The sequence below is a fragment of the Zosterops lateralis genome, assembly GCF_965231275.1.
Source record: "Zosterops lateralis genome assembly, chromosome: 3".
In the NCBI taxonomy this organism is placed as follows: domain Eukaryota; kingdom Metazoa; phylum Chordata; class Aves; order Passeriformes; family Zosteropidae; genus Zosterops; species Zosterops lateralis.
The window spans coordinates 78,024,821-78,040,204 of record NC_139764.1 but is presented as its reverse complement, the minus strand read 5'-3'; the positions used below and the strand labels follow the sequence as shown (position 1 = coordinate 78,040,204).

Genomic DNA, 15,384 nt, shown 5'->3' with positions numbered 1-15,384 from the left:
GAATGATCTGTACTGAACTATGTCTGCTTTGAAAGTCTGGAGACTGTGTAAAATACCTTAAAATATTCCTCAAGACAGTTTGTGTATTATCAGTAATGTGCTCATAGCACCAAGTCAGTCCCTCTATAATGAAACATCTAAGGTCACTCAGGCCAACACACTACAGACCTAATCTATGAAGTTGTATAAACTGTACAAGCTTCCTGAAGATAACAGGAGCCTTTAACAAAGTGAAATAAAGTGGAAATTTTTCCCATTCAAAAAAATCACTTAAAATTTTTCTGCAGCAGGTATTGGTATTTGTTTAAAGGAACAGCATCTGTAATAAGCCTTTAATTCTGTTCTTATTATGACACCTAAGAAGGCAGCTAGACACATACACAAAATTTGGTTATAGACCTATTCTCTAATAGCTTTTGGCTTGGGTACAAGGTATATTTATACTTCAGTCAGGATATTGAGGAATACATCTTCCCTTTGGGATTTTTTTCCCCTTTTTTTTTTTAATGCAAAGAATGTAACAAAAGATCTGCTATCAAATACTTCTGTCAGGTAAAACCGAGAGTATTTACAAGATCAAAACTTTTGAGTTGTACACTGTAATAACTCAAAGTAGATGTAAGTAAGCCTGAATTTTAAAGCAGAGAGGAAAAAAGAAGAATTACAATTATTAGCGAACAGTACATGCATTGTTTCCTCACAAGAGGAAACTTTCTTGAGCTTCATTTCAAATTCTAGGCCTACATAAATCAGCCACAGGAATCCTCAGAGAAAACTTGTGGAAGACAGTTTTACATAGAAAATATCTTCCTAAGGCAACAGTAGATATTCTACGGTTTTATATTGAGAAAATTTATTAAAGCACTTGAAAGATATTACTCACCTTTGCTAATAATTCCCTGTTTATTGTAAAATTCACTGTTCCTGGACCAGCGCTGATTTCACTCACTACTGAATCACATTTTAGCTAAGAGAATAAAACAAAACAGAAGTTCTAAATGAAAACAGGTGAACTGGAAAACTGAAAAACTGGTAATTCAATCCACTGAATATTAATTTGCTCCACTGTAAACATTAAACATTATTTATTTGTTTGAAGCAATCATAAATGGATCATTTCATCAACGCTGTTGGAGAAGGGACAATTTTATTATTTCCCAGTCATGTTTAATAAGCTCTGAATATAACTCAGCTTGAAATGCCACACATACGTTCTACTTCAGACCCTGCCTGTTTTCTTTTGATTGGGAGCAGTAGTTGAACTCTTTGTACAGTCAAAAGCTGAGATACATTTGACAACTTACACAGTAGCTGCCAGCACTTTAAAAAAAAAAAAAAAAAAAAAAAAAAAAAAAAAAAAGTTTAGTGACAACATTTTGCAGTACCCAGTATGACAAAATAAAGATATTAAAGGCCAATTTATTAAAAATTTCATTTACAATTTCCACAAGGCACATGTCTTGAAAATTCTGAACTCATAAGGCATATTTGGCCAACCAACACCTAATGTCAACACAAATTTGGGTCTCTTCACAGGCCAAGAGCTTTGGATCTCAACCTGTCAGGTTTGAGAGTTTCTTATTAAACTAGCTGTCTTTCATAGTGAAGAACTTGTCTAAAAAAAGGAAAAAGAGGGATGGAAAGCATACAAAAATATGACACAATCACCTTCTCACTCAGTCAGTACCTATGAGAGGCAAGCTATACATTCCCACTGAAGCTCCTCACCATGAAAAGGAAACTGTACCCCTGTGCTAAGTCTCCAGCTTAAGACAGTGATCTAACCAGGAGAAATCAAAGCTCCCTTTGAAATCCTTTTATTTTCAAAAGCTCTGCTAACAACACATTCCAATGCTAACTCACAAGCTACATGAAACAAACATTTATTATGTTGACACTGAATTTCCCACCTTACTGTTTCACAAATGGTCCTTTTTACTTATGGGGCAGAAAGGAAACAGAAATACCCACTGGACTTTCTCCACAACATTTGCTCTGATAAATACTTTCTACATAATCTGTCATTTGTCACATAAGTAGTTTTTATCTCTCTTTAATGAGTGGTCATTTGTCCTCTCACAGCTTTAACAAGCTCTTCTCCAAGTGAGATGTGATCCTTTAGTAACCAGATGTCCCTGTGCCCAAGGCTTGGACTAGGATGCCACTGTGCAGTACACAAGAACTAAAAAACCCAACACAACATCTCCTCCACAAAGAACTAACAGTACAAAAATGAAGCAAGCCAAATGAAATCAAAAGCCCATGGAAACAAAACCCTTCTGACAGACCATTTTCTGTACTTCTGAGCACATTGCTTCATTTATTGTCTCACTACTCGACTATTTAGGCTATTTTAGTCAGCTCGGAAAACTTTGTTCTCTTTGTGCGTAACCTAAATACCTGTACTTCAAACATTGTGGCCCTTTTCCTCAGAAATTACTAAGAGCATTCTGTTGAACCTTGAGGCACCCTATCCCATATTTATCAAGACAAAAACCAGTAACTACCTGCATTTTTCTCTCTCTCTGCTAGTTTTTGATACATGGTTATATTTTGTTAGTTTATACACGGCTTACCTTCTGGAGATGACATGAGCAGTCCAAACAATTTGAACTAAATGCATCTCATTTATTCATTACCTAACAAAATACCATTCCTTAGAGAGTATGGATTTTTAGTTTCCTTTGTCTAGCTGGCAGGGTCTATTTAGCTTGGGGGCTTCTATTGATGGTCTGTTTTTCTCTACTGTTAAAATTGCTCCTCCATGTAAAGCTGTAGGGCTAAATGTTTCAGGATTGTTTACTGAGCCATGAACAATAAAGAAGGGAGAAAACTTTCAGCTTCCTAAACACTGGGAATAGCAGCAGTTTGTAAAATTGCACACAAGGAAAAAAATAAAACTTGTTACTGTGATGATACAGTCATTGAAACAGATTGAGAGGGAGGCTGCCAAAGCCTTGGAGGCTTTTAACACCTCATTGGGTTTCAAAAGTCCTCAGGAACTTCATCCAAAACACCTGCACTGGGGAAGATATGGTAACAGGTAACTTCCTGAGGTCCTTTCCAACCTGAATTATTTAATGTTTCTAGATCATCTTTCACTTGTTTCAGAACTTTTGGTTGTATATCTGTGCATCATCCGTTCTTCTTCCACTCGAGTCAGAATATTTATCTTGCTAGAACAGGCCCAAGACATGGATAACTTCAACACCTCAGCAGTGAAGAATGACATGAGAAATAGTTTAGTTCCTCAGTAGTATTACAACTGGTTTTATTTGTCCTTTTTTCAATATTAACACCTCAGCTACTGCCATTTCCCAAACTAGCACACCTGAAGAAACTGTTGTTCCAAGAAAACTCAATTTCAAGCAGATAAGGATTTGAAAGTTTAGGCCTGTTTGTCCCACAGGGCAACTTTATCCATTGCCTTTCCAGAGCTGGGTTTTGCAGTATTTGGTTTTCCAAGTTACCACACGTTCAATTTCTTCCTCCAGGGCTGGGCAACAGCACAGACCATGGCACATCCTTTAGATACCCACCCAGCTTCACCAGCACTATTTATTTCAAACTGTTTGAAAACAACTTCACAAGAACTTTAACCAAAGCCACTTCTCCAGCTCCCTGTGAAGATGCTGTGTACAATTCTGGTAAGTACAGTCATCAAACTACTTTAACCCAAAGAGATGCTTGGAGAAAGAAAATTTTTATCATTATGCCCCTTACACCTCTAGTCTGTAAGTTCATGATTACATAAATACATGATGAAGTCATTAGCATACCCTTTCAGCAAGCTGCTGAGCTTGAAGATGCAGGTCTTGTGCTAAGCAATCACTAGAACCGTTTTCTATTACAGAAGCAATACAGAGCTGGAAATCAGCAACATGCCTGGAAAAAAACCCAACAAAACAACATATGAAAATCAGAAAAAGCAGCTGCTGAAATGCTGGGGAGATTTGGCAGATCCAGGCTGACTCTGCATATGACAAACGCAATTGCCAATCATAACCCAGTCACAAGGACCTGAAGATTCACTACTTAGAAAGCTGGACTAGAAGGCCAAATATCACTGTTGCTCTAATACAATCAGAAAGTAAATATGGAGAGAATATCATCTCAGAATAAACAAAAACTACACTCATGAATAAGTAAAATTTACATTCTAACATTTTTGCAACTCTTGAGCACGACACTGAAAAAAAATCCTGTATAACTTGACATTGGCTCTAAGCAGTTTCACATTCAGATCATCAGTGTTGAAGCATTTGCCATCCATGCACTGCCAATTTGTACAGATTTGTAAGCAATTATATTTACTTTGAGCTTTCTTGAAAAAATAAAAGGATTTAATTCAATTGAACTATTTGTATTTACATTGATATAAAAGGTTTGGGGTTTTTATCTGTATTTTTTCCCTAAAGTCCTATTAAGCTTTTGCAATAATAGGCATGACATAAAATAATAAAACATGACTGACATTATAAGATAAAATGTAAACAACTACCGTTTTTTGGAGACAGGAACTGCAGATATGGACTTTATTAAATTCTCTGGTGGCAGATCCAAAACTTTTGAAAGCTAAATTGAAAATAAAGAAAAAACTGACTTAAGCAAAAAGACAAAGATCTAAGGAAAAATACTCCTCCCTCTTTAAATACCCACGGGGGATGCACCTTTTATATCTGAAATCTAATTTCAGCTCAGGTAAAAAAAAAAAAAAAAAAAAAAAAAAAAAAAAAAAAAAAAAAAAAAGACTTCGTAAGTATTATGAACAATACAACAAATTACAAACCTAAGAGATGTTAAAGGAGCCTTACAAAAAAGGCAAGGCAAAACACCACAGAGAGTTGTTTTTGTTTTGTTTGTTTGTTTTTCCGTGAAGGATCCCATCGAATACCTCATGGACCGAAGTAGTCATGGAATGACAGAAGGGTTTGGATTAGTAGGGACCTTGAAGCTCATCTCGTTGCAGGCTGTGCCATGGCAGGGACCCGTTCCGCAGCAGGCCCGGCCGCTCGGAGCCCCATTCCCACCGGCCCGGAACCCCCCAGGGCTGTTCCCTCTCCCCGTCCCAGCGGGAACCCCCAGAGCGCCCCGGGCAGGGGCTGCGGGTCGCGCCCACTGTGGGCAGCCCGGGCAGGGGAACCCGCAGTGAGGGAACGGAGGGGACACCTGGCTCAGGGGGCACCCCCGCTTCGCGCCAGCCGTAGGAAGGAGCGGTCCCTACCTGGGAAGCAATGCTCCTCCGGAAGGATCCCACTGCCATGGCCGCACCTCCCGGCGGAAGCTCCACGGCCGACCCTTATCCCCCCCGCCCCGCTGCTTTCGGCCCGCCCAGGGGCGGGCTGGGCCGCACCATTCTCTGGTGGGAGGAGCAGACCATTGGTTGTGCTGGGGCTGGAGGGGGTTTGTACCACTGCTCAGGGAAGGGGGGGAGAGGGGGGCGGGGCGGCGGCGCGGGGACGCGCAGGGAGGCGGGCGGTGCGTCGGGAGCGCGCGTGCGCAGGAACTCCTCCTTCTCCTCCTCCTTCTCCTCCTCCTTTTCATCCTCCTCCTGTCCGGTATCGGCGGGCGCGGGGCGACATGAGCACGTGTTCCGTATCCAAGGTGAGGAGCGGGAGCGAGCGGGGGGCCTCCCCCAGGGAACAGCGCGGCCTGTGCGGGAGCGGGACCCGCCGCGTCCTGGCCTGCTCCTGCTCCTCTTCCCGCCTGCTCCTCTCCCCGCCCCCTCCGGCCGCTGCTTTCCCGACCCCCGGGTGCCCGGGATCGCGGCTACCCCGTCCCGCCGCCTCCCAAAGCCCTGCTGGCTCTCCATCCAGGCCCGGTTTCGCTGTCTGTCCTCACCGCAGCCCCACAGAATCGCGGGCTATCCTGGGTTGGAAGGTCCCACAGGGACCATCGAGTTCAGTCCTTATCCCTGCGCGGGGCAGTCCCGGAGTCACACCGTGAGTGAGGGGTGACCCCGCAGTGTCCCCTGCCCGCCGCCCTCCTGGGCCGACAGAGCCCACCCCTGCCTGTGGTGAATGGCCCCAGAACAGCCGGGCTGCGGTGCTGTGCTGTGGGTCTGGTCACTTCAGGTCACGTCTGGTGGCCCCGCTCGCTGCCACACTCAGACACCCCGCCCCAACGTTAATTCAATAAAGAAATAGAACTAAAAGTCTTGTCCCCCACGCGTGATGTTAAATATCTGTTATTGCCTTGATATTTCCGAATTGGAAGCTTTTATGTGGGCTGTGTTCAGAGTGGGCAGTGGGGACAGTGCATTCATCAGTGTTGATGAGTAGCGGGACTTGAAATGTTGGATTGAAACATTTAACTTATTTCATCCCTTGCTTGATCATACGGTGAACAACGGCAGTGTTTTGCAGCGTGTGCTTAATCATCACAAGAAGAGTCCTGCTCTTGCCATTGTTTTTCCCTGAGTTGTGATATGCAGCTGCATCCTTTGGTGTGAAAGGCACTGTGCAGGTTACCTCCAGAAGTGAAGTGCTTCCAAACAAACTTAATTCTTAAAAAACTTAAAACTTAATCTGAAACAGCTGGATTTCACTTTTGACGATGGCTGTTGGATGATAGTTTGGCAGTGAATCATGTCCCCACACCTTACCTCCCACATCTTCTATGTAATACTTCTTTGCAGTTTTATATATTCTGCTCTCAGCCACATTCAGTGGTGTGGAAAAGCCAATGCTTGCAAAGAATTCAGCAGTATTTATGTTTGGTTTGATTAAGCATCCATTCTTCTTTTGTGTATGTGATTTATACTTACTGTGGCCAATTCCATTTGTGCATGCAGCAGCACAAATTAATCCATAGGACACCTTTTTGCAGTGGAATTGTTCCAGAGTGTGTAGCACTTGTAGAGTAACCACTGCTTTAGTCCAGTTGTTTCTAAATGTTCTTTAATATACGTGGTAAAATGGAATGCGTCTGAAGGGATCTCCAGTTTGTGAGGCTGTTTTTCAGAGAGGCCCAGTATAAATGTTGGTATTTTGCTGCAGTTTGTTATTTGTGTAAGAAAGGAAACAACATGTCTGAAGTCACTCAACAGATGGGTGACTGTGATCAAAATTGAACACACCTCTGGTGTTTGATTTTCACTGTATTATTCTTACTCTAGTGGCTGAACCTATCCTAGGTTGGCTTCAGTAATCCTTGTGTAAGCATCTCCACTGAGAGATAAGGGATTGAATCAGTCTGTTTATTTCCAGCACTTAAGTGTTTCCTTCCCCCTTGCTGCAGCACAAGAACCTCACAGTGAGAGTTGGGCAGTGCATGTGATTTCTGATATATAGGATATCTTTATAACTCTTCCAAAGAGATGAGCTTCTGTAGGGGGGGGATGAGGGAAGAAATTTCAGATTTTCTAGAAGAAAATGAAAAAAAGTATTCAAGAAGTCAAAGCTTTATACTTGCACAATGAAATAGGTCTAATTGGGAGATGACTTCTCTCTACAGGAATTCCTTGGAACAGAGGGTTTATATGAACCTTTTCTCAACCATTTGTCATTCTGCTTCTAACCATCTACTTTTATTGAGCTGGGATACAGTTCACTGTGGCTTGGGCATGTCATTTCCTTTTATAAGTGACTTGATAGTACTCATTGCATTATTCTGGATTGTATTTTCCATTCATGTCAGCCTCTTGCCTGTTGTTTTGTTTTTAACTGAAACTCTACTGAGAAAACCGTTCTGATGTGTCCCCAGGGAATAATTTCCTTTTAATTCTAAACCTGTTGGAGGTTTTGAGACATTTAAAGAATCTGCTGCTGCCCCAGTTGAAAAGATGAAAAAATTCCTAACAAGTGTGCTGGGTTACTGCTTCCACTAGTGTTTCAGCTTGAAACAGAAATATAAGGGGGTGAAATCTAACTTGATATTCTTAAGAGGCTGGCAATTCAGTGCAAATTATTGGTTTAATGGAGCACTGAAATAAAAGGACAATAAAGTGGCCTCTGGAACCAGTCAGATTGATGCTTGTATTGAAGTCTGGATTTTTTTGCTGTTCTCTAGGGCTGCTTTGTTTTTAAACCAAGTGCCAAGAAGAGAAGATTGCCTGAGAAAACAGGTTAGTGCATTTTAATTTATGTTTCTGTTTTTGAGAAGGGTTAATCCTGAAAGGTTCGTCACATCTGATTGAATTAATATCATGAGTTGTGTCATAGCTGTGTGAGGTTTTCTCTTACTCCTTGATTGCTGAAAACTCATTTCTTCAGAGGAATGCAAGCAAATTATTGGCTAGAGTAAATGCTGGGCTTTTTTTATCTCCAGCAATCAGGATTGTATAGCCATCTTTGTCTTTGCACTTTTTTTTTTACAAGGGAACTCCTCACCGTGCTACCGTAAGTTTTTTACCAACAGACAAACAATTCACCTGAAGGTCTGAAAGAGCCATTTTTAAGCTGTGGGAGTCAGAAGTTATATCCCATCCATAAATCTCACATTTGGGGTATTTTGCCAAAGTTTCTTGTGGAAAAGAAGGAAGAAAAGCTATTTGTGGCTTTTGTCCACCAGTATTTGCTGTATACATTTTCTCTAGATGTGTGTACAGATCTCTTTTCATTTGAGGACTGACTCTTCTTGGAACCAGAAATAATGTGTCTTAAATAATTGCTATTTGAGACTCAGTTGGAAAACTTACTGTTTTTATTCCCAGATTAGACTAATTTTATCATCATTAGAGCTGTCAAAAGTTGTGACAATTTATATGAAAAAAGATGGAGAGGAAAGTAATGAGGCCAGATTTTTGTCATTGCAGGTTATTGCAACAGCCGAGGCCTGTGCACTTAGACCATGTTGAAATTTTACCCCTTACTGGATATTATGTTTTTGTTTTTGCAAGATTAGAAATGCTTGGATAAACTTCTAAGCATCTTGTTCTAGTTAGCAAATGCTTTGAGGTGGAAAAATAAATTTGACTGGACTAGCCCTAAAAGAGAGAGGCGGAGGTGAGCTGGTTTAGCTTTTCACAGCAGTTGGTTAAAGTGGTGTTCTAAAACATATACTTGGATGTGCATCTGTCCAGTCTTGAAGCCCAGTCCTGTGGGCTGAAAAGTGAAGTTTTAGTTGTGAAACTCCTGTGCATCAATAGTTGATAATACTGTCACACCCCACAAAAGTCCTTTTGAGGACATTTGCACCTATAGTTTGAGTTCTGGTAGTGAAAAAAAGATATTATGCCTTGGTATGTTACCAGATAATGTGGTGGCTGAATTTTCTTCAACTAAAAGTCTTAAGATTTCTTAGGGACAGAAATGAGGTGATAGGGGAGACTGTGAAAATGGAGATGGAGGAATGTCTCTCATTTGTCATTTACAGATTTGTTTTGTGTGGGTTTAGTGCTTTAGGAGATTATGCTCATCAACTGGCTCTTTTCTAGAGATCAAGCCACTGCTGGTGCTCCATTGAATGGCAACCAAGTGGACTCACAAAGCTTTCTGAAACAAGAGAAAGATGATGATGATGATTGTGTTTGTTTTACTTTAATAATAAAGAGTGTTTGCTCTGATTTAGTCTTTAGCTTATCTGGGACTTGAGATAGAAGTCTCTTCTTTACCTTTTGCCTGCATTATTGGGTAATAGATTCTGCTTATTCCCTTTATTTGCTTAAGAGAAAAGTCATCTCCCTGAAATATATATGTGCAGTTGGATGCTTTATTATATTCTCAGGAAAAAAAAAAGTTTTGTATTCATGAGCTTATTTGTGCTTTCCTTTGCTTTCTGTGTTTCCAGCTCCTGATTTCAGAAGCACAAGCCATGATTCAGAGGATACTAAGCTACGGTTTGTCACTTGTCAGTCTTTATGGAACCAGATCAAATCTGAAACAGAGGTGAGTCTTGTGTCTCACACTAAAGTGGTGTTCTGCACTTGTAACAATGCTGCTTGCTTCTTTGTTTCTGGGGATCTTTTTGACATGCTTAAAAGTGCATGGCAGCTAGTTAAAGCAATAGGCGGGCCAGAAATATTGACTGGCCAGAACATAAGGTGGTAATAATAAAAGCATCAAGTACATATTATTTGTAACCACAGAACTGTACACTTTTGCTGCTTCAAGCTGCTGCTTCTAAGCTTCTCTTCCTACTAATCATCTTCTTTTATTAACTCTTGGCATACTGCTGTTTTAATTCAGTTAATGCTTGCCAGCCCAGGATTTTAGGCTGGTCTTGACCTCAGTGTTCCAGAATTCATACACAGCAGCCCAGGATTCATAGTGGATTTATGTGAGCACAGGTGCATGGATGTTAAATGCAGAATGACACCACTGCAAATATGGCCTATTGAATTAGTCTGAGTGTGTGAATAGGGTCAGAGTTAATTTCATACTGAACTGTGGCCTCCTGACTGTCGTGTGTTACATGGCATACTGTTGTGTCCCTACAGCCAGCTGGCTTGTGTTATAGTATGAATAATTGCTTCCACACAGCAGAGATTTCCTCCCCTCTTTTGTTCAGTGTCATGGATTCTGGGCAAGTATTCCATATTCCTCTGCTTGCTCTTAGGTTGTATAGACATTAGGAGAATTTTTTTCCTGAAGTTTGTTTTGGGATGTACAGTACAAGCCAGATGGATGTAGCTTAAAATCTGGACCCTTGGGCTAAGCTCATAAATTCCTCTAATTCCATTCCTACCCTTGTTTTCTTTGAGGCTGTTAAGAATTCTCCAGATACTTTCTTCCGGTCTTACTCCTCCTGATGGAAGACAGTTCCTGCTATACTGACATTTTGATGTGAGCATTTCCTTAGAGTTTGAATTGCCCAAGGGCAGATTACCTGCAGTTATTTCTGTTGCTACACAGAGAACTTTCTTCATGTATTCTGGTGTATTTGTGGTATCTTTTCTACTGGGTTTTGAATCATCATCCTTTTATCCCACTGTTGGCAAATATGGGGCTGATGTTTGTTCTTACATGTAAAATAGTGTGGTAATTTAGGTTGGAAGGGGCCTTAGAAAGTCTCTAGTCTGAACTCCTCGAAGCAGCATCATCCGTGAGGTCAGGCCAGGCAGGTGAGGGCTTTAGCTACTCAGGATTTAATTTCTTACATGTTTTCAAACACTAACGTAGCAAACCTGCTCCGTGGCAGAGTATGTGGGAAGTGTGTGGCTTGTTGGTTTGGGCTTTTATTCTAGGGGTTCTGTAGTGTACTAAGGGAGCTTAGGAGGACATTCTCCAAAGGTTTTCCAGGGCACTGCTGCCTGGGGATTTGTTGGCAGGCCTTGTGCTTGTGTTAGTGTTTTCCTGGTTCTCTGGTATTTGCCTGAAGTGTTCAGAGCAGGATTTGCCCTCCAAGGCACTTCGTTGTAGAGCACCCTTTGGCCTTTGTATGTCCATTACAAACTGTGCTGTGTTTGTGGCAGCTCCATCTGGTGATTACATCCTTTCAACAACTGAAAAGCTGAATAAAGTTTGGCAGGAACTGCCCTTTGTTTTTGGAAGGTGAAATTTGGATTATTTGTTTGTTTGTTTGTTTCAGTACAGCAGCATTATCCCAGTTTTGATCCCTGCTGTCAGAAGTGGTCTTGCAAATGGTTTTATGATGAATCTCATCAAGGGCTTACAGAAACATTCTTCTCCTGTGAGGCGAGAATTGGTTCTACCAGCATCTGGGCTAGAAACAAAAAGGCAAAGCGCGGGGCTAAAATACAGTCATTTTTGCTCTATATGAAAATAATGGTTTTCAGACCACATAACAAATAATCATGACAACCTGTTGTCGTGGCAGTAACTGAACTTCCAATTCCTGTGACTTTTCCAGAGTGTGAATGCCAAGTAAGTAAGTGACTTGGTTGCTTGGAATGCAGAGCAGCCTGGTGAACTTTCTGGAACGTTATCAAAACAATGCTAGTAACAAAGTTGTTTTGACAAGAAAAGACTGATGTATTTTAAGAAAGCTAGGTCAATGTATTTTAAGAAAGCTAGGTAATGCTATGGCAGACTGAATTCCATTGTCACAAGTGCACAATGAAAGAAATAATATATAGTATAATCATGCAGAGTAAGAATTGAGGTTCTTGTTAGGTCAGCTTAGCAAAAACAATAGTGATCACAGGAAATTTAGGGTTTTATGATTCAATAAAATTAGAGTTTCAGATTCATGAAACAAGCTCAGAGGATTGTTAAAGAATCTGTGGTAATATAGGAGTTGTTACAATGGTGTTATAACACTGATGGTGTAAATTCTTTCAAAAATATCATGTTACAATTTGTTCTCAATTGCACACAATTTATCAGGTGGGAGTTCAGAGCTGCACAGTCAACATCAGAAAGGCCAAAAGAATATTCTTCAATAAGTGGAGGATGAAAGGACTAAAATTACTTTGTGTCCAATTTTATCAGTTGTTTTGGAGACCAACAGAAGCTCTTCTGTATTATGGATCTGGAGTTCAGGCTGTTGAGCAAGCATCATGTGCAATCCACTGGGGATCAGAGTGACCTTCACTCTTTGACAGTGGCCTCTTCAATGCTGCCAGAGACCACCTTCACCACCACTTTGCTTAAAATCAAGTTCACAGCTGTGTTGTTGTTGCTAAGGAATCTTGGTGATGATTTTGTTTGGAACAAGGGTTTAATCTTGTTTCTAACATGTGTGTTCTAGAATATATATTGATATCTTGAACTTCAGAGTATCCTGATATTCAAGTATCTTGAACTTTTTGTCTGTTCTAGCAGAAGGCATATCTTGGTTTAGGGGCAGATTTTCAAAGGCACACCAATAGAAAAAAGAAATACAAAATGCTGCTGACATATTTTCCTTTAAAAGTTTTATCTCCCCACACTTTCTCTCACCTTTTCATATGTTCCTGCTTATACAAATTGTTGTGTGAAAATCATCCTGAAGGTCAAAGGACAGTGTAGCAAACATGGGAGTCATGTGGTTTAGTATTTTTTCCTTTTAAATATATTTAATGATTTCCTTTATTACTATTTTTACCTCTTTCATCCCAAATTAGATTTGGAGGAGCAGAATATTTGCTCTCATTTAGATCTCTCAGAAAAAAAGTTTACAGATGTTTTGTAAGGTGAGAAGGAAGAATAGGAATTTCCATGAACATCATTTCAGAAATTAATTATATTGTTTTTTTCTGCCTATATCACTGAGGCTTTGTCAGTGTGTTGGTTTTTTCTCCTTCTTTAAAGCCTGTTGTGCAAGTTAAGATGACTTGCTTTTCAAATTATTCTTGAGTCACTTGACTAGAAGTTCCAAGATGGGAAATGTCTCTGTTTGCCACACAAGGAATAAGTTAGTGTGGTTTATAAATCAGAGGAAATTTTAAAACCCCGGAGTTTTAAGGGTTAAAGATTATGCAGGATAGGAGTAGACAAAGGAGGATGCAGTGGTGTTCTCACATTTTTATAGATCAATTCTCTCTGTGTATGTTTGCAGCAAATACAGGAAGACTTGAACAAGCAGTTGCTTGATAATCTGGTGAGTTTTTTGAGCCGGTCTCATTCTGATTTTCAAGAGAAGACAACAAAATGGACTTGCAGGATGAAGTTCAGAGAAATCCCTACTGCAGCTCTTATCTTAGGTAATTTTTTTAAGATATTATTTGTAATGTACATCTGATTAAAACTCACAGGCACATCAAAGAAACTTACTGAGTCCCAACAATTACTGTGAGCAATATCAGCTCAAATATGTCAACAGAAGAGATTGGGTGGGGAGAAGGAAGTCAGATAAAACCTCCTTCCCCTTTTGTCTATGTTTAATAGTCCAGTAAGTCAACAACTGCCTTACAAGTCTCCCTTAAAGCACCTGGTAGTGATTTGAGGTTTTTTTGTTCAAGGCACTGGAGATAACTTTGATTACATCCCTGTTTCTGCCACCAGCATGCTTGGTGGTTTCTACAACTTAACCCTGGAATTATATAGCTTCTGTTTTTCTAATATGTGTTCTTGCAGTGCATCTTTACATGTAGGAAAGTAATGTTTTTATCTTGGGAAAAGAGCAGAGAGTGAAGAAAATAGCTGGAGATGAATTTAGTGAAGTTCTGAAGTCTTTTTATTTTTCTTCCCTTCTCCTTTCTTTCAGAGGTTTGTACCTATAAATCCTAAACCTGATTCAAGGCAAGTTGATTATTTTTTCAGTGGATTATTTTAGGGAAATTAAAATCAGGCCTGTGCTTCAAACTTACCATGTAGGCACGATCAAAGGTACTTTACTTTTGTAGGTAACAGAAAGTGAAAAACTACTGCTTCAAATATTTCTGTGGATGAGGTTCTGAATTGCCTCCTGGAGGGGCTTGTTCTTTCTTCCTGTTGATTAAGGATATTAACAAAGGCTGTAAATAGTTTCATAATGAATTCAGAGTGAGTTTGACAGAAATTTACAGTAATTTTCCTCTTAAAATGAGCCATGAGAAGATCCAGATATGGATACTGTATTCATCCTCTAGACAAGGTGAATTTAACTTCTTGTCTGTAGGCCTTACATGGCTGTGGATGGCTTCTGAGGGATGTTAGAAAACCAGTCCTGCTTCTTGCAGGTTTGCAGCCTTGAGAAAACTTCTAGAAACCCTACCAAGCTATATGATGAAGGGTATTCACAGTGACTCCTGTTTTCTCTTAACCAGTGACTAATCAGGGACTCTAATCTTGTGTTAATTTTTCATCTTTCCTCACACCTGATGTGATACTTTTCATTCTTTCCTTAAATATTTGAGGTATCTTCTGGTTTTTGTCTACTGTTCAGTTTATTGTCCAATCGTGTTCATGAGGAAAATGCCCTTAAAATGTTGACCTTTTTTATTTCCTAGGTGTAAATGTTACAGATCATGACTTGACTTTCAGAGGTCTCTCAGATGTCCTTCAGGATAGCATTACTCCTTATGTAGCCTTGCTGGAAGCCAAGGATTGCCCAGGTAAATACTGCAACAGTATAGCTGCTTCTTTTGAATAAGGTATCAATTAACTTGGAATTCTAGCTTTTGCCGCTAAATGTAAGAGTAATGGACAGAGGCATCTTGAAGACTTTTCAAAGATTTGCTCAAACCTATGTTACCAGAGCAGTAATGCCTACTATATTTTGAGAGGTATCCAGTTCAGTTTAAAACAGTGAAGAATGAAATGCTACTTAGCTGTAGCATAACACTTAAGAACATGCTGCTTAGTGTATTGCATGTTGATGTTGTAGGTTGGTTTTCTTCTTGTTTAATTGGACAGTGGATGTATGCATTCCACTTTTTAAATGCTTACTGTCACATTATTTAGTGAAAGAATGAGTAGAATAAAATTGTCCCAGCCTCCTTGCTCCTTTTTTATTTTTTAAGTAAAAGGATTAAAATCACATGTGGCAGTGCCCTCAGTTCTGTGGAGTGGCTGCCTCACTTACTTCTGTTCTTCTTCTAAAAGCATATGGTTGGAGCTCAGGTAAAGATGGAAGACCAGC

The 15,384-nt window shown here is 40.1% G+C and overlaps 2 protein-coding genes across 4 annotated transcripts in view; one reads left to right on the top strand and one right to left on the bottom strand.

The window, feature by feature from the left end:
* Positions 1–5,333, bottom strand: part of RARS2 (arginyl-tRNA synthetase 2, mitochondrial) — a 29,919-nt gene extending 24,586 nt beyond the window's left edge. The window contains exons 1-4 of the mRNA XM_083858210.1: positions 5,225–5,333; positions 4,502–4,575; positions 3,780–3,885; positions 884–967 (exon numbers count right to left, since the gene is read on the bottom strand). Of these exons, the coding sequence (XP_083714336.1) occupies positions 884–967; positions 3,780–3,885; positions 4,502–4,575; positions 5,225–5,263 (303 nt within the window). The 5' untranslated portion in view covers positions 5,264–5,333. The remainder of the gene's footprint in view (positions 1–883; positions 968–3,779; positions 3,886–4,501; positions 4,576–5,224) is intronic.
* A 145-nt stretch (positions 5,334–5,478) lies between these two features.
* Positions 5,479–15,384, top strand: part of ORC3 (origin recognition complex subunit 3) — a 35,336-nt gene continuing 25,430 nt past the window's right edge. For all 3 annotated transcript variants that reach the window (XM_083856472.1, XM_083856473.1, XM_083856471.1), the window contains exons 1-5: positions 5,479–5,604; positions 8,011–8,065; positions 9,730–9,827; positions 13,381–13,525; positions 14,753–14,857. In XM_083856472.1, coding sequence (XP_083712598.1) covers positions 5,581–5,604; positions 8,011–8,065; positions 9,730–9,827; positions 13,381–13,525; positions 14,753–14,857 — 427 coding nt within the window. In that variant the 5' untranslated portion in view covers positions 5,479–5,580. The remainder of the gene's footprint in view (positions 5,605–8,010; positions 8,066–9,729; positions 9,828–13,380; positions 13,526–14,752; positions 14,858–15,384) is intronic.